At 49.3% G+C, this 25,203-nt stretch overlaps 1 protein-coding gene across 2 annotated transcripts in view; it reads right to left on the bottom strand.

Annotated features, from left to right (window-relative positions):
- The window catches only part of SNUPN (snurportin 1), a 36,745-nt gene extending 12,009 nt beyond the window's left edge, over positions 1-24,736 (bottom strand). The window contains exons 1-4 of one of the 2 annotated variants that reach the window (XM_075342674.1): positions 24,621-24,736; positions 18,318-18,494; positions 15,070-15,232; positions 13,175-13,279 (exon numbers count right to left, since the gene is read on the bottom strand). In XM_075342674.1, coding sequence (XP_075198789.1) covers positions 13,175-13,279; positions 15,070-15,232; positions 18,318-18,478 — 429 coding nt within the window. In that variant the 5' untranslated portion in view covers positions 18,479-18,494; positions 24,621-24,736. The other variant, XM_075342673.1, reaches the window with a different exon arrangement.
- Between the last annotated feature and the right edge of the window lie 467 nt (positions 24,737-25,203).

Raw genomic sequence — 25,203 nt, 5'->3', positions numbered from 1 at the left:
GCACTGTGAAAGCTATGGTAAAAACGGTGGCCGTCTGAGGTTTATGGCGGCTTTATTCACTTGATTGGTGTTGACATTGATGGCATAGCCTAGAATTCCACTGCTGTTTTTGGCAAAAACTGTGCCAAACTGCCATGTAAGAAGGCTTCTTGGCCCAGTTCACATTTTTTTTTCCATGTGCTACAAATGCAGTCCAGATGTTAAAAAGTGAATAGAATGAAAAAGGCTTTGCACATTTTATTTCATTGTGCATCTTATATTACTAGTAATACATTCATTAATCAATCTGTATAGTATTTTACATCCAAAGTGCAACATGGGCACAGAAAAAAAAAACCAAAAAAAACAAAAAAAACACACACACACACACACACACACACACACACACACACACACACACACACACACACGTAGCAAAATCTAAAGACAAGTAAATAAGCATTTGCTGTACTGGTGTAATAACAAAGCAACATGAGATCAGGTGTGAACCATATGGACCACATACATCATCTTTACAGAACAACTGCTATGTTGCTACCAACAAAGAAATAAAGAGAATTTTGTTACTTACCGTAAATTCTTTTTCTTATAGTTCCGACATGGGAGACCCAGACCATGGGTGTATAGCTACTGCCTCCGGAGGACACACAAAGTACTACACTAAAAGTGTAGCTCCTCCCTCCGAGCATATACACCCCCTGGATGACAAATCTAACCAGTTTAGTGCAAAAGCTGAAGGAGGACATCCACTCATAAGTAGAGATAGGGTAAAACCCGGAATAACCAGAACCTCTGTCTACAACAACAGCCGGTGAAAACACACGGAACAAGAACTGCCAACAGGCAACAGGGAGGGTGCTGGGTCTCCCATGTCGGAACTATAAGAAAAAGAATTTACGGTAAGTAACAAAATTCTCTTTTTCTTCATCGTTCCTTATGGGAGACCCAGACCATGGGACGTCTCAAAGCAGTCCATGGGTGGGAAATAAACAGAACTGAGAAGTAGGCAAAACCTAACTTCACAAATGGGCGACAGCCGCCTGAAGGATGCGTCTGCCCAAGCTCGCATCTGCCGAAGCATGAGCATGCACTTGGTAGTGCTTCGAAAAGGTGTGCAGACTAGACCAAGTGGCAGCCTGACAAACCTGCTGAGTCGTAGCCTGGTGCCTAAAAGCCCAGGAGGCGCCGACAGCTCTGGTCGAGTGCGCCTTAATCCCTGGCGGAGGGGGGCACCTGAGAACATTGGTAGGCATCGGAGATGGCCGACCTAATCCAACGAGCTAGGGTCGGTTTAGAAGCCGAGAGACCCTTGCGCTGACCCGTGGTTAGCACAAAAAGAGAGGTGCACCGCCTAAGAGCGGCGGTGCGTGACACATAGATTCGGAGCGCCCGCACCAAATCCAAAGTATGCAACGCTTTCTCAAAGCGATGAACAGGAGCCGGACAAAAGGAAGGCAATGAAATGTCCTGGTTAAGGTGGAAAGGAGACACCACCTTAGGGTGAAAGTCCGGAGTCGGACGAAGAACCACCTTGTCTTGGTGAAAAACCAGAAAAGGTGACTCCGAAGAGAGCGCAGCCAAATCAGAGACTCTCCTGGGAGAAGTTATGGCCACCAGAAAGACCACTTTCTGTGAAAGTCGAAACAAAGGAACCTCCCTAAGAGGCTCAAAGGGGGGTTTTTGTAAGGCCGTGAGGACCAGATTAAGGTCCCAGGGATCCAAAGGCCGCCGGTAAGGCGGAATGATGTGAGATGCGCCCTGCATGAAGGTGCGCACCTGGGCCAGTCGGGCGATACGCCGCTGGAACAATACCGACAGAGCCGAGACCTGTCCCTTGAGGGAATTGAGGGATAGTCCTAGCTGCAGACCGGACTGTAAAAAGGACAGGATGGTCGGCAAGGAAAACGGCCAAGGAGCATGGCCGGAAGAGCGACACCAGGACAGGAAAATCCTCCAAGTCCTGTGGTAAATCCTGGCCGAGGAAGACTTCCGAGCCTGGGTCATAGTGGAGATGACCTCGGAAGGAATGCCTGAAGCCGTCAGGATCCAGGACTCGAGAGCCATGCCGTCAATCTGAGAGCCGCAGAATTCTGGCGGAAAAACGGACCTTGAGAGAGAAGGTCTGGGCGGTCCGGGAGATGCCACGGCATTTCTACGGAGAGACGGAGCAGGTCTGGGTACCAAGCTCGCCTGGGCCAGTCTGGAGCAATGATTATAACCCGACGACCCTCCATTCTGATCTTGCGCAGGACTCTGGGCAAGAGAGCTAGAGTGGGGGGGGGGGGGGTTGGAACACGTAGGCCAGACGGAACTGGGACCAATCTTGAACCAGCGCGTCCGCTGCGAAGGCCTGAGGATCGTGGGAGCGAGCCACGTAAACCGGGACCTTGTTGTTGTGCCGGGATGCCATTAGATCCACTACCGGAGTGCCCCACTTGCGGCAGATTGACCGGAACACTGCCGGATGCAGGGCCCACTCGCCGCTGTCCACGGTTTGACGGCTGAGGTAATCTGCCTCCCAGTTTTCTACGCCTGGGATGTGGACTGCGGATATGGTGGACTTGGAGTCCTCCGTCCACTGAAGGATGCGTTGAACCTCCAACATCGCCAGGCGGCTGCGAGTCCCGCCCTGGTGATTGATGTAGGCAACAGCTGTCGCGTTGTCCGACTGGACTCGAATGTGCTTGCCCGCCAACAGGTGGTGAAAGGCTATGAGAGCTAGAAGTACAGCCCTGATTTCCAGCACATTGATCGAGAGGGCTGATTCGGACGGAGTCCAAGTGCCCTGTGCTCGGTGGTGGAGAAATACTGCTCCCCAGCCGGAGAGACTGGCGTCCGTGGTGAGGATTACCCAGGACGGAGTCAGGAAGGAGCGTCCCTGTGACAGAGAGAGGGGCCGAAGCCACCACTGAAGAGAGCTCCTGGTCTGTGGCGACAGAGCCACTAGCCTGTGCAAGGAAGAGGTCCGCTTGTCCCAAAAGCGGAGAATATCCAGCTGCAGAGGACGCAGATGGAACTGGGCAAAGGGAACCGCTTCCATTGACGCCACCATCTGACCCAGCACCTGCATGAGGTGCCTGATGGAACGTCGGCGGGGCTTCAACAGAGAACGCACCGCCAGATGAAGGGACTTCTGTTTGACTAAGGGCAGCTTCACAAGTGCCGGCAGAGTCTCGAATTGCATCCCTAGGTACGTAAGTTCCTGGGTCGGGGTCAGAGTGGACTTGGGCAGATTGACAAGCCACCCGAATTGGACAAGCGTGGCGAGAGTGAGCGAGACACTCCGCTGACAGTCTGCACTGGAAGAAGCCTTGACTAGAAGGTCGTCCAGGTAGGGGATTACTGCCAACCCCTGGAGATGCAGAACCGCAACCACTGCTGCCATGACCTTGGTGAAAACACGAGGGGCCGTGGCTAACCCGAAGGGGAGAGCCACGAATTGAAAATGTTCCTCTCCGATTGCAAAGCGTAGCCAACGCTGGTGTGAAACTGCAATTGGCACATGCAGATAAGCATCTCTGATGTCGATGGATGCTAGAAAATCTCCTTGGGTCATTGAGGCAATGACCGATCGCAGAGATTCCATGCGAAAGTGCCGCACCTGAACATGCTTGTTGAGAAGCTTGAGATCCAGGATGGGCCGGAAGGAACCGTCCTTCTTGGGGACTAGGAAGAGGTTTGAGTAGAAACCTCTGAACCGCTCCCGGGCGGGAACCGGAACAATTAGGGTATGTGCGCACGTTGCTTTTTACCTGCTTTTTTGCTGCTTTTTTTCTGCGCTGTTTAATGCCAAAATGGATGTGTTCTTCTATTCAAGCAAAGTCTATGGGAATTTGGGTTTCTTGTTCACACTATGTTGTTCAAAATGCTGCCTTTTTGTGGCAGAACTTTGGTCAAAAACTCAGCTTTTCAAAGAAGCAACATGTCAATTGTTTTTGCCATTTGGGTTTTGCACTGCAAAGCTGAGTTTTTGACCAAAGTTCTGCCACAAAAAGGCAGCATTTTGAACAACATAGTGTGAACAAGAAACCCAAATTCCCATAGACTTTGCTTGAATAGAAGAACACATCCATTTTGGCATTAAACAGCGCAGAAGAAAAAGCAGCAAAAAAGCAGGTAAAAAGCAACGTGCGCACATACCCTTACTCCGTTGGCCTGCAAGGATGCCACGGCCTGAGAGAAGGCGGCGGCTTTGGAGCAGGGGGGAGTGGACATAAAAAATCTGTTTGGCGGGCTGGAAGAAAATTCTATCCTGTAGCCGTGGGAGATGATATCCCGCACCCACTGATCGGAGACGTGTTGAAACCACACGTCGCCAAAGTGGGAGAGCCTGCCACCGACCAAGGACGTTGCTGGCGCAGCCAGATAGTCAAGAGGAGGCTGCCTTAGTGGCAGCGGCTCCTCCGTTCTTCTGAGGACGCGGCTTCGCGCGCCAGCTGGGTTTTCGATCCTTGGCTGAGTTAGTGGACGAAGCTGAGGGCTTAGAGGATGACCAGTTAGAGGAACGAAAGGAACGAAACCTCGACTGGTTCCTGCCCTGAACAGGTTTCCTGGTTCTAGTTTGTGGCAAGGAAGTACTCTTCCCGCCAGTAGCTTCCTTAATAATTTCATCCAGTTGTTCACCGAACAGCCGGGACCCAGCAAAGGGGAGCCCAGCAAGGTACTTCTTAGAAGAAGCGTCTGCTTTCCACTCTCGAAGCCACAAGATCCTGCGGATCGCGAGGGAATTAGCGGAAGCCACCGCCGTGCGGTGAGAAGCCTCCAGAATGGCAGACATGGCATAGGATGAAAAAGCCGAAGCCTGGGAAGTTAAGGCAACCATCTCGGGTATAGAGTCCCTGGTGAGGGAATGTATCTCCGCCAGAGAGGCAGAAACTGCCTTAAGAGCCCACACTGCTGCAAAGGACGGGGAGAACGAGGCTCCTGCCGCCTCATATACAGATTTGGCCAGAAGGTCAACCTGGCGGTCAGTGGGATCCTTAAGAGAGGTGCCATCGGCCACAGATACGACTGTCCGGGCTGAGATTCTAGACACCGGAGGGTCTACCTTTGGTGAGTGAGCCCACTCCTTGACCACTTCTGGTGGAAAGGGAAAACGGTCATCAGAACTACGCTTTGGGAAGCGTTTGTCAGGACAGGCCCTGGGCTTGGTAACAGTGGCCTGAAAAATGGAGTGGTTAAAAAAACAACATACTCCTTGCTCTCTTGGGTGAGGTAAACTGGTGTTTTTCTACCAGAGAGGCTTGTTCCTCTGACACTGGTGGATTGAGGTTCAGTACGGAGTTGATGGATGCAATCAAGTCACTAACATCCGCATCACCCTCAGATAAATCAATTGGGTACATAGAGGTAGCGTCTGAGCCACAGTAAAAGTATCCTCCTCGCCCTGCAATTCAGCTCGAGAATCAGAGCCGTGGGACGAGGAAGGAGAAGAGTCCCTGTGTCTCCGTTTAGGAGGACGGGGTCCTAAAACATGCTCTGTTAGCTCTGCAGAGCGAGTCGGAGCAGCAGAGGCACCCTGAGAAGGGGGCTGATGCATGGTCAGCAGAGTCCGGGACAGCTGTCCCATGGAGTCGGCAAAAGACTGAGAGATAGCACTGGAAAAAGATGCTACCCAAGCCGGGGGTTCAGCCACCGGGGCCGGAGCAGCCGGAGGGACCGCTGAGGAGGCTCCAGGCTGAGGCACCACTATGTTCGAGCAGGCATCACAATGTGGATATGTGCTCGGTTCAGGCAGAATGAGCTTACATGCAGTGCATATAGAGTAAAGCCTGGCAGCCTTGCTCCTAGTGAGACATGCTGCTGAGGTGGAGGCTCTGCAGTAAAGAGTACACTCCTTTAGAATGACCCCCTGAGAGTGTATAATAAAGCCCACAACCAGAGGTTGTGGCTTACCAGACCGGTTTTTGTGTGCCCTCCGGATTCCACAGCTCGGACCCCCAGTGTTTGCAGAAGTTGCAGCAGCCGGCGCCGATCAGTGAGTGAACGCTGAGAAAATGGCGCCGGAGTGAGGAGGGGGGGGCGGGGTTTAGCCCAAGAGCAGGAACCGGAGGGCCAAGGAGAGATACAGGGGAGGGAAACATCTCCTCAGAGAGGAGTGTCCTCCCCTCTGCTGAACGGCCGGTGGGCGGCGCCGCACTGTTACCCTGCAAGACTGACATGCAGGGGAACTGAAAACGAAACTAGGCCGCAACTGAAGCCGGGGCCTAGATTTTTACATGCGGCCGACGAGCAGGCACCCTCGGCGCGGTTCTCAGGAAAAACCCAGAGAACCGGCCGGAAATCACAGCAGAGTTAAAAGAAGGGAATTTTGTTTACTTACCGTAAATTCCTTTTCTTCTAGCTCTAATTGGGAGACCCAGACAATTGGGTGTATAGCTACTGCCTCCGGAGGCCACACAAAGTATTACACTTAAAAGTGTAAGGCCCCTCCCCTTCTGCCTATACACCCCCCGTGGGATCACGGGCTCCTCAGTTTTAGTGCAAAAGCAAGAAGGAGGAAAGCCAATAAACTGGTTTAAAGCAAATTCAATCCGAAGGAATATCGGAGAACTGAAACCATTCAACATGAACAACATGTATATACAAAAAAACAGGGGCGGGTGCTGGGTCTCCCAATTAGAGCTAGAAGAAAAGGAATTTACGGTAAGTAAACAAAATTCCCTTCTTCTTTGTCGCTCTATTGGGAGACCCAGACAATTGGGATGTCCAAAAGCAATCCCTGGGTGGGTAAATAATACCTCGTAGTAGAGCCGTAAAACGGCCCCTTCCTACAAGTGGGCAACTGCCGCCTGAAGGACTCGTCTGCCTATGCTGGCATCCGCCGAAGCATAGGCATGCACCTGATAGTGCTTCGTGAAAGTGTGGAGGCTGGACCAGGTAGCCGCCTGACACACATGCTGAGCCGTAGCCTGGTGCCTCAAAGCCCAGGACGCACCCACAGCTCTGGTAGAATGGGCCTTCAGCCCTGAGGGAACCGTAAGCCCCGCAGAACGATAAGCTCGAGAATTGGTTCCTTGATCCACCGAGCCGGGCTTGATTTGGAAGCCTGCGACCCTTTACGCTGGCTAGCGACAAGGACAAGAATGCATCCGAGCGGCGCAGGGGCGCCGTACGATAGATGTAGAGTCTGAGTGTTCTCACCAGATCTAATCAAGTGCAAATCCTTTTCACATTGGTGAACTGGATGAGGACAAACAGAGGGTACGGGGATACCCTGATTGAGATGAAAGGGGGGAAACCACCTTAGAGATAAATTCCGGAACCGGACGCAGAACCCCTTGACCTGGTGAGACACCGGGAAGGGGGCCTTGCACGACAATGCTGCCCGGACAGACACTCTCCGAAGTGAAGTGACTGCCACAAGGAAAACCACTTTCTGCGAAAGGCGTGAGAGGGAAAAAACTCTCATAGGCTCGAATGGTGGTTTCTGAAGAACCATCAGCACTCTGTTCAAATCACAGGGTTCTAACAGTCGTTTGTAAGGAGGGACTAATCGGCAAACCCCCTGCAGGAACGTGCGTACCTGAGGAAGTGTTGCTAGGCGCTTCTGAGAAAATACAGAGAGCGCTGAGATTTGTCCCTTAAGGGAGCCGAGCGACAAACCTTTTTCCAAACCGGATTGCAGGAAGGAAAGAAAGTAGGCAAGGCAAATGGCCAGGGAGAAACTCCCTGAGCAGAGCACCAAGATAAGAATATCTTCCACGTTCTGTGGTAGATCTTGGCAGATGTGGGTTTTCTGGCCTGTCTCATAGTGGTAATGACCTCTTGAGATAACCCTGCAGATGCTAGGATCCAGGACTCAATGGCCACACCGTCAGGTTGAGGGCCGCAGAATTCAGATGGAAAAACGGCCCTTGAGACAGCAAGTCTGGTCGGTCTGGTAGAGCCCACGGTTGGCCTACCGCGAGATGCCACAGATCCGGGTACCACGACCTCGTTGGCCCGTCTGGAGCGACGAGGATGGCGCGGCGGCAGTCGGACCTGATCTTGCGTAACACTCTGGGCAACAGTGCCAGAGGAGGAAACACATAAGGGAGTTGAAACTGCGACCAATCCTGAACTAAGGCGTCTGCCGCCAGAGCTCTGGGATCTTGAGACCGTGCCATGAATGTTGGGACCTTGTTGTTGTGCCGGGACGCCATTAGGTCGACGTCCGGCATCTCCCAGCGGCAACAGATCTCCTGAAACACGTCCGGGTGAAGAGACCATTCCCCTGCGTCCATGCCCTGGCGACTGAGAAAATCTGCTTCCCAGTTTTCTACGCCCGGGATGTGAACTGCGGATATGGTGGAAATTCGGAACTGCTTGCCTTCCAGCCACTGCTGGAAGGCTTGTAGGGCAAGATACACTGCCCTGATTTCCAGAACATTGATCTGAAGGGTGGACTCCTGCTGAGTCCACGTACCTTGAGCCCTGTGGTGGAGAAAAACTGCTCCCCACCCTGACAGACTCGCATCCGTTGTGACCACCGCCCAGGATGGGGGTAGGAAAGGCTTTCCTTTTGACAATGAGGTGGGAAGAAGCCACTACTGAAGAGAATCCTTGGCCGCCTGAGAAAGGGAGACGTTCCTGTGTAGGGACGTCGACTTCCCGTCCCATTGGCGGAGAATGTCCCATTGTAGTGGACGCAGATGAAACTGTGCGAAAGGGACTGCCTCCATTGCTGCTACCATCTTCCCTAGGAAGTGCATGAGGCGTCTCAAGGGGTGCGACTGGCCCTGAAGGAGAGATTGCACCCCTGTCTGTAGTGAACGCTGTTTGTTCAGCGGAAGCATCACTATCGCTGAGAGAGTATGAAACTCCATGCCAAGATATGTTAGCGATTGGGTCGGGGTCAGATTTGACTTTGAAAAGTTGATGATCCACCCGAAACTCTGGAGAGTCTCCAGTGCAACGTTCAGGCTGTGTTGGCATGCCTCTTGAGAGGGTGCCTTGACAAGTAGATCGTCCAAGTAAGGGATCACAGAGTGACCCTGAGAGTGCAGGACTGCTACTACTGCTGCCATGACCTTGGTGAAGACCCGTGGGGCTGTCGCCAGACCGAAAGGCAGGGCTACGAACTGAAGGTGTTCGTCTCCTATAACGAAGCGTAGAAAAACGCTGGTGCTCTGGAGCAATCGGCACGTGGAGATAAGCATCCATGATCTCTATTGATGCTAGGAAATCTCCTTGAGACATTGAGGCGATGACGGAGCGGAGGGATTCCATCCGGAACCGCCTGGTTTTCACATGCTTGTTGAGCAGTTTTAGGTCCAGAACAGGACGGAAAGACCCGTCCTTTTTTGGCACCACAACAAATTGGAGTAAAAACCGTGACCTTGCTCCTGAAGAGGAACAGGGATCACCACTCCTTCTGCCTTTAGAGAGCACCCGCCTGCAGAAGGGCACCGGCTCGGTCGGGAGGTGGAGAAGTTCTGAAGAATCGAGTCGGAGGACGAGAACTGAACTCTATCCTGTACCCGTGAGACAGAATGTCTCTCACCCAACGGTCTTTGACCTGTGGCAGCCAAATGTCGCCAAAGCGGGAGAGCCTGCCACCGACCGAGGATGCGGAGAGAGGAGGCCGAAAGTCATGAGGAAGCCGCCTTGGTAGCGGTTCCTCCGGCTGCCTTCTTTGGGCGTGACTGAGCCCGCCAAGAATCTGAGCTCCTCCGATCCTTTTGAGTCCTTTTGGACGAGGAGAATTGGGACCTGCCCGAGCCTCGAAAGGACCGAAACCTCGACTGTCCCCTCCTCTGTTGGGGTTTGTTAGGTTTGGGCTGGGGTAAGGAAGAATCCTTACCCTTGGACTGTTTAATGATTTCATCCAATCTCTCACCAAACAGTCTGTCACCAGAAAATGGCAAACTGGTTAAGCACTTATTTGGAAGCAGAATCTGCCTTCCCTTCCCTTAACCACAAGGCTCTGCGTAAAACCACGGAGTTGGCGGATGCCACTGCCGTACGGCTCGTAGAGTCCAGGACAGCATTAATAGCGTAAGACGCAAATGCAGACATTTGAGAGGTTAAGGACGCTACTTGCGGAACAGATGTACGTGTGACAGTGTCAATCTGCGCAAGACCAGCTGAAATAGCTTGGAGTGCCCATACAGCTGCGAATGCTGGAGCAAACGACGCGCCGATAGCTTCATAGATGGATTTCAACCAGAGCGCCATCTGTCTGTCAGTGGCATCTTTAAGTGAAGCCCCATCGTCCACTGCAACTATGGATCTAGTCGCAAGCCTGGAGATTGGAGGATCCGCCTTTGGACACTGGGTCCAGCACTTGACCACGTCAGGGGGAAAGGGATAACGTGTATCCTTAAGACGTTTGGAGAAACGCTTATCTGGATAAGCGTGGTGTTTGTGAACTGCTTCTCTGAAGTCAGAGTGGTCCAGAAAAGTACTCAATTTACGCTTGGGATACCTGAAATGGAATTTCTCCTGCTGTGAAGCTGACTCCTCCACTGGAGGAGCTGAGGGAGAAATATCCAACATTCCATTGATGGACGCTATAAGATCATTCACTATGGCGTCACCATCAGGGGTATCCAGATTGAGAGCGGTCTCAGGATCAGAATCCTGATCAGCTACCTCTGCCTCATCATACAGAGAGTCCTCCTGCTGGGACCCTGACCAGTGTGATGAAGTCGAGGGCCGCTCCCAGCGAGCTCGCTTAGGCTGTCTGGGACTGTCGTCCGTGTCAGAGCCTTCACCCTGGGATGCATGGGACCCCCCCGGAGCACGGATTTGTTCCAAATGAGGGGGGCCAGGGAGCATTGAATCAACAGTGCCCATGGTCTGAGTTACCGGTCTGGACTGCAAAGTCTCTAGGATTTTAGTCATAGTCAGAGACAATCTATCAGCAAAAACTGCAAACTCCGTCCCTGTCACCTGGACAGTGTTCACAGGTGGTTCTCCTTGGGCCACCTCTAGCAGAGACCCCGGCTGAGCAAGTGCTACAGGGGAGCATTGCACCCAATGGGGGTCAGTGGAACCTGCCGGTAGAACAGCCTCACATGCGGTACAAGCAGCATAGAAAGCCTGTGCCTTGGCACCCTTGCTTTTTGCGGACGACATGCTGTTGTCTAGCCATCTAGGAGGGTATATAGCCAAGAATAGCGACCGTACAGTGCAATGTATAACATACAAGCATAAAGTACAAATGAACACTTCGGCACTAGTGGGGTCAGCACCTCAGGTGCTGCTTACCGCCCGCTCAAAAGCGGGTGTGTGGTCGCCCGAATCCTGTGTCTGGGTCTCCAAGAGCTTGTCTCCCTTCTTCAGCTCAGACTGCAAACAGGAATGGCTGCCGGCGTCCTGTGGAGAGGGGCGGGCCGTGGGCATGCCCCAGACAAAGTGCGGGAAACTGGCGTCTCACTGTGCCCAGTGAGGGGGCTGGAGTGTGCTAAGCAGACTCCAGCCCTCGGCGCTGACGTTCTGAACAGCGTCCCGCCCTTCCCCTGACTGGCAGGCCTGGGGGCGGGAACGAAACGAAACTAGGCCGCAAAAGCCGGGGACTCGATTTATACGCGCGGCCGTCGTATAAGCACGGCCAGCGCGGAAGTCCCCGGCGCACCACAAGTCCCAGCCGCGCCACAGTGTAAAAACAGCCAGCAGCGGCCGGCGCGGCAGTTCCTAATACATAAACTCACTCAGCTAAGCTGCAGTGAGTAATAGCACAAGCGCTCCGCGCTGTTGTCCCCGGCGCACTAACACACCCAGCATGCTGGTGTGTGTGCGCGATTTGTACGGGGACACAGAGTACCTTAATGTAGCAGGGCCCTGTCCCTGACGATACTCAGCTCCATATCCAGCAGGTTCTCCGGGTCTGTGGATGGAGCACGGTCTCAGTGCCTGGAGACCGGTAAGATCCCACTTCACCGAGAGCCCTGAGGGGGATGGGGAAGGAAAGCAGCATGTGGGCTCCAGCCTCCGTACCCGCAATGGATACCTCAACCTTAACAAACACCGCCGACAAGAGTGGGGTGAGAAGGGAGCATGCTGGGGGCCCTATATGGGCCCACTTTTCTTCCATCCGACATAGTCAGCAGCTGCTGCTGACTAAAACAGTGGAGCTATGCGTGGATGTCTGACCTCCTTCGCACAAAGCATGAAAACTGAGGAGCCCGTGATCCCACGGGGGGTGTATAGGCAGAAGGGGAGGGGCCTTACACTTTTAAGTGTAATACTTTGTGTGGCCTCCGGATGCAGTAGCTATACACCCAATTGTCTGGGTCTCCCAATAGAGCGACAAAGAAAACACACTTTCCCCTCAATAAATGTACCCGGGACCCCTGAATAACGTCTCAATACTTAGCTTTTGAGACGCAGGGCCAGGTCCCTGGGGGGGGGAAAACACTCCGTCTGGCAGGATCCTGACAGGGCTGCGGATGGAGACCGGTCTCCTGCAAAGCAGAGAGAACCGTGATGGCTTCCACTTCAAGCCAGAGCCTCAGAGGATGGTGAAGGAGCGCGGCATGAGAAGGCTCCAGCCTTTTAAAGTCAACCTTAACAGCACCGCCGACACAGTGGGGTGAGAAGGGACATGCCGGGAGTCCAGACTGGACCCGCTTTTCTTCCAAATCTTTGAAATCAAAAATCAAAAATCAGAGGATGCATGTGTGTGTGTGACCTCCTGAACACAAAGCATTGAACTGGTTAGATTTGTCATCCAGGGGGTGTATATGCTCGGAGGGAGGAGCTACACTTTTAGTGTAGTACTTTGTGTGTCCTCCGGAGGATGTAGCTATACACCCATGGTCTGGGTCTCCCATAAGGAATGATGAAGAAATTTGAAATACGTAATTACTTACCGGTAATGTGTTTTTTCTGAACCCATGACAGCACCCTTACATTCTCGTGGTGCTGTCATGGGTGCTGGAAAAAATATATCATTTAATGAAAGGCAATAAAAATCAATAATGAAAGAACAATATGTATGTGTGATTATATATCTCTCTATCTCTATCTCTATCTAATAGATACCATAGATAGATAGATAGATGGCTAGATAGATAGATGGCTAGATAGATAGATGGCTAGATAGATAGATGGCTAGATAGATAGATGGCTAGATAGATAGATGGCTAGATAGATAGATGGCTAGATAGATAGATGGCTAGATAGATAGATGGCTAGATAGATAGATGGCTAGATAGATACCATAGATACGATAGAATAGATATCTTACCCGAGAAGCCACAACCAGAGACCGCTTTCCAGTGGGGCAGACTACAAGAAGCCAGAGATCAGACAAATCTGGAGGAATTTCTATTAGCCACTCAGAAAGCATAATCTGGAGAGAGAAAGACAAACAAGAAAAAGCAACAAACAATGAGCCAGCCACTAAAAAGAGAAAAAGATTGTTATGCTTGTATTAGTGATGGCAATTTATAGAAACATTCTAATAAGACAAAGTCATTTAACCCCTTCTTAAAAGATGTCTGGTCCCAGTCTTTCAAGCAGGCTCACAAGCGGAGTCTGCACCATTCCCGGCAGAGGACAGCTGTGTTATTCAGCCACCATCTGCCTCTAGCAGCAGCGAATAGAGTTGAGCTCTGATCACTGCTGCTAAAGACTTTGATGCAGCTGTCAATCTCTGATAGCAGCAATTATAGAATGTCGTTCCAAGTGTCCATCAGCCCCCTCCTCCATGGCGCGTCGATGGGTTGCTGTGAAAGCCAGGAATCTGCTGAAGTCCCCGTGTGCCTGTCATGACAGTGGCTGGAATTCATAGATAACCATTAATATTGGGCGAACGTGCTTGTCACTTCTGGATACTCGATCAAGCTTCAGGGTGCTCGTGTACTCGGCCGAGTATTGCGAGTGCTCGGATGTGTCATCCATGAAACAAAGAACACAAAGCACAGGCTTACTTCATTCCATGAAGTGAGTAAATACCCCACGGAGAGCCATTCGCAGTCTCAGATTGGCTCTCACTGGGGGTTAACACAATGTTTTTGGATGAAAGTTTGTCAAAAAAACAAACAAATAAAACAACAAACAAAAAAACCCACATGTGCTCTCCCTCCCTGGAAATCCTCTGTTTATGGTTTGGCTGTATGTGGGCAGAGAGCCGACCTGTCCACTCATTGACTTCCATTATACTCGTTACTCGAGTTGAGCACTTTCAGAGACTCTGATCTGCTCGACTCGGGTAATGAGCATTTTAGTGCTCGCCCATCATTAGTGACCATTATTTATGCCATTTACTGCGGTATTGCAGTGCATAATATATGCGATCAGACTTTCACAGGTTCAGCTCCAGGGTTTGTCTACCTCCTCCATCCTGATACAGTGGAACATTGGTTAAGTGAATATTATTTCAATTTAACCAATTCACATCAGGCAATGTAAAGAAGAAATTTTGAAAGTTACCGTATTTTCTAAATTTTAAGACGCTTTTTTTTTCACCGAAAGCTGTGGGGAAAAAAAAAAAAAAAAAAAAAAAAAAAAAAAAAAAAAAAAAAAAAAAAAAAAAATCGGGTTGCATCTTATAATCTGGATATGGCTTACTGGGGCGGTGGTGGTAGAGCGGGGTTACAGGAGGCAGGGTCGACGATACTGAGAACTCAAAAGGAGGGGGTGTCACTGCAGTGGAGCGGCTCAGGAGGGTCATAGGACAGAGGGACGGTGATACTGCAGGATCGGGGCGGCAGGCGCCATTGATCTGCCTTCACCCTGAACTGCCGGTGGTTGAGGTGATGGACTTTATATAAAAAAAAAAAAAAAAAAAAAAAAAAAAAATGGCCGTGGAGGCCAATCTGCGCACGTGCCGCCACCGTGGCCTTTTTCTTCAAGTCCATCGCATCAACATCTGGCAGTTCAATGGAGCCCACGGTATCACTGACCCTCCTGAGCTGCGACACCCCCTCCTCCAAGACAGCAGCATCGCCTCCCGTGCCTCCCGTGACCCTCCTGAGCTACTCCACCATCGCCGCTTCCCACCGGTGAGCTGTTATAAGATGCACTAGGTTTATAAGATGGACCCTCATTTTAAAATTAAACATTTTTTCCTATTTTTCTTCTCTAAATTTGGGGTACGTATTATAAAACAAAAAAATACAGTAATTAAAAAATTAGTACCTGGTTAGCATAATGTCTGGGTAACTTCTTACAAGGCTCCACATCCATGTCCTCATCATCTACATCTTCTGTTGGTTTCTCCTCCTCATCCTTCTCTTCTTCTTTTTCTGTCCAATCTCCAGATGCGAGCCGGCGAGCATGGTTTATATAGTCCAAGCGTTTCCTGCCAATGAATAGTTATAAGAGCTGTAATGTATAAGTATTAAATGGAGTGAGAGCATTGCCATTTGTCCAGAAAAAAAAAAAAAAGAAGGGTATAAGCGCTCCAGTGTTCAACTACACAAAATATGCCTGCAAATGGGATGCTTAAATTATTCATGCGTAGAGTAACAATGCAAAGACCTGTGATCTGATCATGGGACTGAATTACCACCTATAAGGTTAATAATCCATGGCAATGGTGAACTGCTGTAAAATCACTTCCATTTGCTGTCTATGGGAGAGACAGTTGTGTTTTGTTATATATTTGCAAGGACATTTGCAACCTTTGTTTCTCCATACCACCAAAACTTAGTGGATTTCTATCTATACATCTCTCACCTTTCCACCGGCTAAATGTCCAATCACTGAGACCAGCAACCTTGCTCCCAAGTCCCTTATCCCTCCTCATTGCATGACTGCATTAGGGACAACATTCAAGGGACTCTGGCAACATGATATTGCTACCCCATGCTAGAAAAGCATTATATGGTGGCAGAGACCCCAATTCCAGCGATGTGTCACTTACTGGGCTGCTTGCTGCTGCTTTGATAACTTCAGTGTTTTATCTTTTGCAGATCTGACAGTCCACTGAATGCTGAGCCCTGTTCACACCACAGATAGGCAGAAAACCGCCAATGAGCAGTGGACACAAAACTGTCAATCATTGGTAGGGGCGGGGTTATGCAGAACTCATGAATATTGAGCACTATATGGCAGCAGGTTTACTAGTCTCATAGTGATAAAATCAGTTTTATCATCAGGATATTATCAAAAACTACAGCAAGAAGCCCAGTAAGTGGACAGGGCTGGAAATACATTCTGCTGCTCTCAGATGAGGTAGAAAAACCTGGAGGTAGATTCCCTTTAAAAGTACAGTCCTGACAAATTAAAGTCTATAGATAGCAAATGAAGCAGCAGGGTACATGCTGAAACACCACTACAACCAAACGCCTCCTCACTGACTGAGGCTGTGCAGTGAATGGAGGGCTCAGGTAGACCCCCTATTTTAGTGATGGCTAAAGCTCCCAAGCAGAGGACCCCTCCCTGCAGCCATACAGATATCTATCACCAACCCTGTGGGCAGGTGATAAATGTCCATCTTGGGAAAACATATACTGTAATATGCATAGTAACCTCATGAACCACCATGTTTCTATGTAAGAAGGTGTACTAAAGAAGACCTAAATATTTTGAGGTTGGTGTTTATAGTGAACAAAACGGAAGCCAACTATTTACATACTATAAAGTGAAATGCGAGTATTAGGCCTAAGGCTGCTTTCACACTACGTTTTTTTAACATGCGTCAGGAACGTTTTTTTCCTGCAAAAGCGGATCCTGCTTTTACAGCAAAAAACGCATGCTAACGCATCTGTTATTTTGCAGGATCCTGTCACTGGATGTTTAGGGGCGGGCATTGGAGTCATGTGATCGGGAGTGAGGGGAACTAAACGTGCCAGACTGGGAGCCGGCATCTGACAGCTGCAGACGCTCGTAACCAAGGTAAACATCGGGCTTGGATACCCGATATTTATCTTGGTTACGAGCGTCTGCAGCTGCTAGGAGCCGGGCTGCCTGCACACGTAACCAACGTAAACATCGGGTAACTAAGAGAAGTGGTTACCCGATATTTACCTTGGTTACGAGTGTCCGCAGCTCTCAGGTGGGGGAGAGAGGGAGGTGAGGAAGGGGGAAAGACAGAGATAGAGAGAGAGGGTGAGGGAGGGAGGAGGAGAGAGACACAGATCACGCGAGACTGGTTCTGGGCATGCTCAGTACAAAAGCAGGATCCTGTTACAACGCAACTCAACGCATTCTGCTAGGCAGGATCCAGCGCTCATTGAAATGCATTGCAGCTCGCGGCGCAATGTGAAGGATCCTGTGAGATGCGTTATTTTGACAAAGGTAAAAAACGCTACAAGTAGCGTTTTTGAAACATGTTAAAATAACGCAAAAGTACGGATCCTGTGTCTAACGCACGCAAACGCATGCGAACGCAGGTGGACGCGAGTCCATTGCAAATGCATTGAAGTAAAAACGCATTTGCACTGGATCCGTTTTTCCGCTAAAAAAACGTTATGGACGGATGTTAAATAAACGTAGTGTGAAAACAGCCTAAGACACACGGCGAGAACAACGGTGCGAGTGGAGTGCAATATTTAAAAAAAAAAATAAATAAATAATAATCGCATTCCACTCGAACCAATATTAGCCTATGTGTCAGCGCACATGAGCGACTATTTTCTCATCCCTAATTGGACCGAGAAAACAATCACCGCATGCTGCGACTGTAATGCGAGCTTTGTTTCTCTCGCACCCATTCAAGTGTATGGGGCGAGAGGAGAAAAAAAAAATAAATAAAAATACGCACTGCACTCACAGTACACCGGTGTAATGCGAGAATCGCAACAGCCGGCTACGGAGGAGAGAGGGAGATAAATCCCTCCCCTCCTCTGTGCTGGCTCGCCCCTCCTCCGTGCCGGTCCGCCCTCCTCAGTGCCGGCCCGCCCCCCGCAGCTGAGGTCCGCTCGCACCTCAGTCGCAGGGACACACTCGGCTCTGCTGTGCTGCCAGTGTGGGCAGAGTGTCATGCGAGGGGATCGCAGTAATCCCCGTGTGGCCCCAGCTTAAATGTACATGTTATGTTAATATTTCTAATCAGAATGCATGATAAGATGTGTACAGCATACCCTCAGCATAAGATACAAGTCTCAGAGGCCTACTATGATCAGTGATGAGCGGGCACTACCGTGCTCGGGTGATTGGTACTTGTTAACACCAGTTGGATGCGGCTCAAGTATCCGAGTATAATGGAAGTAAATGGGGGACTCGAGCATTTGTCCCCGGAAGATTTCCTGGAAAAATGCTTGAATTCCCCATTGACTTCCATTATATACAGGTTCTCGAGTCACACACATCCGATCATCCAACTGCTGGTAACGAGTACGGAGCACCTGAGCATGGTAGTGGCCGCTCATCACTACTAATGATCAAATGTGACCAGGGAAAAGACAATGGAATGTAATAACCAGCAGATCCCTGTCACTTACAGTTTCTGTAGTTCCAGCAGCTTCCTCCTGCGCTCGCTCTGCTCCAGAGAACTGTATTTCCCTTTATACTGAGCTAATCTTGGATGTGGAGCTGAAGTGCTATTGAGGTCGGAAGAAACAGCGAAGCTCCCAGCAAGGGCCTCTGTGAGGGCGTCCATCATCTGCTGCTCATATACTCTGCACAGGACGGAAATCAGAAAGGACAATGATAGCTGAAAAACACATATGGAGACATACCAATACGCCTGCAAATACACAGGTATACATACACAAAAACCATTTACATAAAGGTGAAACATTTGCAGAGTAGAAGGCGTTAGAGAAGCATCTCACTGCGGGAGGTCCTATGTAGGAACAAAAAAATTGAACGCTGACAACCTAAAGAATGAAAACCAGGAATGTAAGAATATGCTAAGGAATATCTAAGAAAAATTAGATATTTAGCATACAAAAATGGCCATTTTTAGATCTGCCCAGTCGCCACATCACATCTCGTAACTGGCACCTACTCTATATTGAAGCCTCTCTCTGGGTAAATATCTCATCTTTCTTAGATTTCCCTTAGCAGTAATGCAGGTCTATATTCTTACATTCGTGGTTTTCATACTTTAGCATTTCAGAGTGCAAACTGTCTCTTTTCTGTAATTTTAGGTCATGTTCAGTTATGCACCTGTTCACATTGCAGTTAGGCGAGTGCCGTCAGTCTTTTTTGTCTATGTAGGAACAACACCTAATGTGTCATGTGCAGTCATTATACAGCTAGGTTTAGCGTATGCGCCAACATAGCAGATTTATGTGTAGATTTTCTGCACACAAAACTGCATGTTTTGGTAGGAAAAAAAACGCAGCAAAAAAACCCCCAAAAAAACACTAAGGTTTTTTTAGGATTTTTTTTCTGAGTTTTTAGGTAATGGCGATTGCAAGGGTTCAGGTGCTGTACCCCCACGATCCCAACCGGGTCTCCTGGTGATGCTCAAATGGGACCCAGCTCTCAGCGCCCGAAGTGGTGCCCGCACCCCTCACGATAGTTTAACTCCCTGAATGCTACAATCAATCGTGATCGCAGCATTCAAGAGGCAGGGAGAGGAATCGCTTACATCTCCCTGGCAATTGGGTCCCTATAATGCAATCACAGGGACCTGATCTCTGCTATGGCAACCTTGGATCGTCACCATAATGACCCCGGGTTACTGAGCTACGGAGAGCCTCACACACCATACTGGATGAATGGTGTGTGAGGTGAAGTGTCAGTGCTCCAAGTACCACACGGACAGATATAAATCATAATCCACTGTAGTGATCGATCTCGAGCACAGCAGTGCATTATATCCATAGGAAAAAAAAAAAAAAACACAGAAAGAATTGACATGCTGCAGATTTTTCTACACCAAAATCTACAGGGGGAAAAAAAAAAATCTGCACCATGTGCACAGCAAGTCAGAATTCTTATAGACTTTGCTGGGATGCATTTTTCTTTACAATATTGATTAAAATCTGCAAGGAAAAAAAAATAAAGTATGAAAAAACAGCGTGGGCACACAGCCTTACACGTTGGATAGTCGGTGCATAGTTTCCATATGTACAATCTGAAGCATTTTACAACACCAGAATAGTGGATGAATTTTAAACTCTTACCCACACTGCTTTTTTGTGCAGAATTGGTGCAAAATTTTGCATTTGCAGTGTTTGTTTTTCTTGTTGTTTTTTTTTTTTTTTTAAATGAGCAATGTGTAGCTGTTATTAGGCTGCTTTCACACTACGTTTTTTTTAGCATGCGTCCTGAACCTTTTTTTAACGCAAAAATAGATCCAGTGCAAATGCCTTTTCATTTCAATGCATTTGCAATGGACTCGCGTCAACATGCATTCACCTGCGTTTGCGTGCGTTATAGTGAGGATCCAGCGACTTGCAGTTTTTAACATTTTTCAAAAACGCTACTTGTAGCGTTTTTGAGCTGCATCCAAATACTGCAAATTGCTGGATCCTGACTAAACAGCATGCAAACGCAGGTGAACGCTGACATGCTGATAGACAGGATCCTGCTTGCTCTACTGAGCATGCCCAGAAACCAGCCTCGGGTGATCAGTCTCTCTCTCCCCCTCTCCTTCCCTCTCCCTCCTCTCTCACCCTCTCCCTCCTCTCTCACCCTCTCTCCGCCTCCCTCTCTGCCTCTCTCTCCCTCTCCTGAGAGCTGCGGACACTCGTAACCAAGATAAATATCGGGTAACCAAGCAAAGCGCTTCTCTTAGTTACCTGATGTTTACGTTGGTTACGTGTGCAGGGAGCCCGGCTCCTAGCACCTGCGGATGCTCGTAACCAACGTAAATATCGGGTATCCAAGCAAGTTACCCGATGTTTACCTTGGTTATGAGCCTCCACAGCTGTCAGAAGCCGGCTCCCAGTATATCACGTTCAGTTCCCCTCACTCCCGATCACATGACTCCAATGCCCACCCATAAACTTAAAGTGACAGGATCCTGCAAAATAACACATGCGTTTTTTTTGCTGTAAAAGCAGGATCTGCTTTTACAGCAAAAAAACGTTCATGACGCATGTTAAAAAACAGTGTGAAAGAAGCCTTATTAGCCAAATAAAAATAGTAACATGGAAATCTGGAGGAACCACAAACCCTCAGATACATCCCATTATATGGGGAAAAACTCCAGTGAAAATATAAATCCTATAAATGTATAGTCACAGAACCCACAGAGATGAAACAAAAAAAGAACAAAACACAAAAAACTAGAAAAGATATAACTAATAAATAAAGTAAACGAATGAAAAGAGACGGTCTGGTACAGAGGGACCCTGCCCTCACAGCACTAAAGAATGACTGTTCAAACCAAGTACAGGCACTCAGTGCATTATGGCCCCTTTCACACATCCGGCATTTCACATGCGGTACAGTACATTCATTTACAGTGGAAGCGCGACACCATGCGGTTGTGTGCTTCATGCACAACCGCATTTGTCCGCATGGTGTCGCGCTTCCACTGTAAATGAATGTACTGTACCGCATGCGTGCCGTATCCGGCGAAATGCCAGATGTGTGAAACAGGTCTATGGCGGGCCCGAACACTTAAATACACCTTCCCAATCTCTTGTTTTCCCTCTGTCTCCACCCTTCTTTCTTTGATTGATTACTCTGGCTTCATAGAGCCAGAAAAAGGCAAAGATAGATGGAAAACCAGCAGGTGAGAAGGTAAAGTTAAATGTTAGGTCACGCCATGGTGCACGAGCGCGTGCACTTAGTTTGAACAGTCATTCTGTGCCGACAGAGTCCATTTAAAGCTTACAGGGTATTGGGGAAGCAGACCGTGGGTTGGAGCAGCTCTGGTGGCAGTGAGTTGGCAGTAGGGTCATCGCAGGCTGCAGGTTTTCCTGAAGAGATCATGTGTTCACATTGTCTCCCACAACTAAAATGTTCAGACACAATCAGGTGTGTTGAGGTGCTGAAATCCAGAAGATGGTGGATGATAAAAAAAAAAAGTGAAAAAAGTGAAAATAGTTGAGTGAGCAATGTGTGAGCCTAAGGCTGCTTTCACACCTCCGGTTTTTGCTATGCGGCACAATCCGGCACTTTGCAGGAAAATCGCAACCGTTTTTTTTTGCTGCCGGTTGCGATTTTCCTGCATAGACTTTAATTAGTGCCGCATTGTGCCGCATGGCCTTGCGTTCCATCCGGTTTTTGCCGCAGGCGGCAGATATAGCCGATGCGGCGGCCGGATGGAACGTTGCCTGGCACGTTTTCGTGCGGCAAAAAAAACCGCATTGCGCCGCATTCGGTCGATGCGGCGCATTTTTCAATGCATGCCTATGGCGGCCAGATGCGGCAATAACCGCATTTGGCCGCCGCATGCGGTTTTTGCCACTGCGCATGCTCAGTAGCATGCCGCAAGCGGCAAAAACCGGACTGGCCGCAAAGGAAAAACTTATGCAAAGGATGCGGTGTTTTCACCGCATCCGTTGCATAGCTTGCACAGCCGGATTGAGCCGCAGAGCTCAAGCCGGATGTGTGAAAGTAGCCTGAAGACTGTGTTTGGGAAGGTGTCTGGAGATGTATGTAGGAGACACAATATGGACGGCTTTGTAAATCATTGTTAGTAATTTAAACTGCATTCATTGGGGGGAAAGGGTAGCCAGTGAAGTGATTGGCAGAGGGGAGAATTGGACTAATCGGGTATCAGAGACAAAACTGATTCTTTCTGTGAGGTAAAACATTTTCCTCCCTATTTTCAAACATGTTTACCTCACGGAAAGCAGCATCTACAATCCTGTACTGTAATATCTGTATACTCAGATGTGCTATGATCAGACCATGTCCCTGCACAGTCAGACACGGCCATTACATAGAAGGGACACATTTATAAGATTATCTCAGTACAGTTAAGGCCCCGTCACACAGAGATAAATCTTTGGCAGATCTGTGGTTGCAGTGAAATCATGGACATATTGTTCCATTTGTACACAGCCACAAACCTGGCACTGATTGTCCACAATTTCACTGCAACCACAGATCTGCCGCAGATTTATCTCTGTGTGTGACAGGGCCTTTAGTTGAGAGGACACAGAGGATATTGCAATAATCCAGGCAGGTGATAAGCACAGCCTGGGAGACCATGCATGTACAATCTTCTTTGTGGAAAATTATTACAGACAAATAGGGTGTAGTAGAGGCCCTGTGCCCCTATATGAGGCTCCTAAGCTGCAATTCAATCCTAGCATAACTGCACAAGAGCAGAGAGAAAAAGGGCAACATGAAAGTAAAATGTCGCTAGGCTTCTGCTTCCGAGTCTCAGGGCAGAAAGCGCTCTATACCAGTCAGCAACGCGTCTGTAACTGCTCCTGTGGCAGCTCCTACTTCTGGGGCCGCTCATTGGCCTCATACCGTACATACTCACTGCTTTCCCCGCCCACTGGCGTCTGTGATTGATTGCAGTCACACGCCCCCAGCCTGAGTGTCAGCTGACTGCTTCCAATCACAGACACTACGTGTGTCTATTGTGGAATAAAAGTAAATTAAATAAATGGGTAGGGACACCCCATATTATGATACCCAGCACAGATAAAGCCTACGGCTACAGCTCCCAGCCGTGTGTCAAAATAAGAGGAACCCCCTCAATTTTGATACTCAGCCTGGGAGACCCATGCTTATCACATGCATTAGATGTGACAATGCCAGCCCTTTACACAGCTTTTCCAGATTGCCCTGGTGCGGTGCCAATAGGGGTAATAAGTCGTTAATAGCAGCTGCAGCTAAGCACTAGATATGAGCCCCCCTCCCCATTATTAATCTGTAAGGCTCCTTTCACATTGCGTTTTACCTTCCGCTCACAGGTCCCGTCGGAGGATCCGTCCAAACCGCCCCTCCCCCACTCTGCAAAGCGTGTTCCAGGCGCATGCGCCCGACAGGGCTATTCACTGCTATGGAGCGCACTGTGTTAGCATGTGCTCTTTGTGCCATTTTTTGCACATGTACGTTTCTGCAGATGGACACCCGATCGTAGGTGGACTACGTTCGGGTGTTTGTCTGCAGAAACGTATATGTGCAAAAAATGGCACAAAACAGAGCACACGCTAACGCAGTGGGCTCCATTACAGTGAATAGCCCTGTCGGGCGCATGCGCCTGGAACACGCTTTGCAGAGTGGGGGAGGGGCGGTTTGGACGGATCCTCCGACGGGACCTGTGAGCGGAAGGTAAAACGCAATGTGAAAGGAGCCTAAGTGAAAAGAAAAAGACAAAACACCGAAAAATCCATTATTTGAAATGAGACAAAAACAAAACAAACACCCTCTTTCTCCAGTTTATGAACCCCAAAACATCTAGATACGAGGTAATCAACACGAGGACCCACGACGACTCCAGCTCTGCTGCATCTGAGAAGCCGGCCCAGGTGCCCACATGGTGGAGCCTAAAATGTATGAGCTCCTTCCAGGTTAGTTGGTGGGCGTGGCGAGGTTTCCTTCAGTCCACTATAACTTCCCCCCTATCTGGGGGTCTCACCCCCAGACCCCCGCCTCTATTATAAACAGTTCTATGACCACGTGGACGTAGAAAAAAAAAAAAATAATTATTCCAGTAAGAAACGTGGGGCTACATTTTGAACACGCCCCTATCATGTGATAGGGGCGTGTTGAAGTGACGTCATATCTGGAAGAAGCCCATACAGTCTAGCGTCCACCGTGCCCACACTACAAAGAAGCCGGCACTTTGCCACACAACACTACCTGTCAGCAGTCACTACCACAGGTGCCACTGATGTGCTGTCCGTTAGTAACATGGTGCCGAGCAGCGCACTCACCTCTAGCGCCAGGCGGGAAGCTGCACAGTGCGCGAGTGACCAGTCATCCACACTGCTGCACGTACAGTTGTGCAGGACTTTTTCTCAAAAGGACCTTCATGACGTCATGGCCACGTGACCAAAGTGACTGAACCATGTGACCGTCACGAGCAGGGGAGTTGTACGTGTTGTGCTTCATACTAGGCCCCACTGGGGGCGCTGTGTAATAACGTGTGCGGGGGCGCAGCGCAGCCTGAGGTGGCACTACAAGTCCCAGCTGCGGGACGTGTCCGGCGTCCACCGAGGACGAAGGCTTTCCACCCTGCAGCCGCCGCCCAGCACATATACAGGGCGGAGGAGCGAGCCGCCCTCAGGCTGGCGGACAGTCCAAATTAGAAGGATTTCCAGAATTTACTTTTTTTTTTTTTTTTTTTTAATTCCAAAAGTCAAAATTGTTATTTTTCACAATTCTCCCAATATTTAGTTTCCTTCTTCGTGTTCCTTGTGTGGTAAAAGTGACCTGCAGCCAGATTCCCTCAGTCCCCAAGATTGTGAAGGCTGCAAAACTTGCTGTTTTATTTCCTTCTATTATTTCAGTGTCTTT

This window comes from Anomaloglossus baeobatrachus, chromosome 4 (genome assembly GCF_048569485.1).
Source record: "Anomaloglossus baeobatrachus isolate aAnoBae1 chromosome 4, aAnoBae1.hap1, whole genome shotgun sequence".
Classification (NCBI taxonomy): domain Eukaryota; kingdom Metazoa; phylum Chordata; class Amphibia; order Anura; family Aromobatidae; genus Anomaloglossus; species Anomaloglossus baeobatrachus.
Note: the sequence above shows the minus strand (reverse complement) of the source record. Positions and strands in the feature narration are given on the sequence as shown.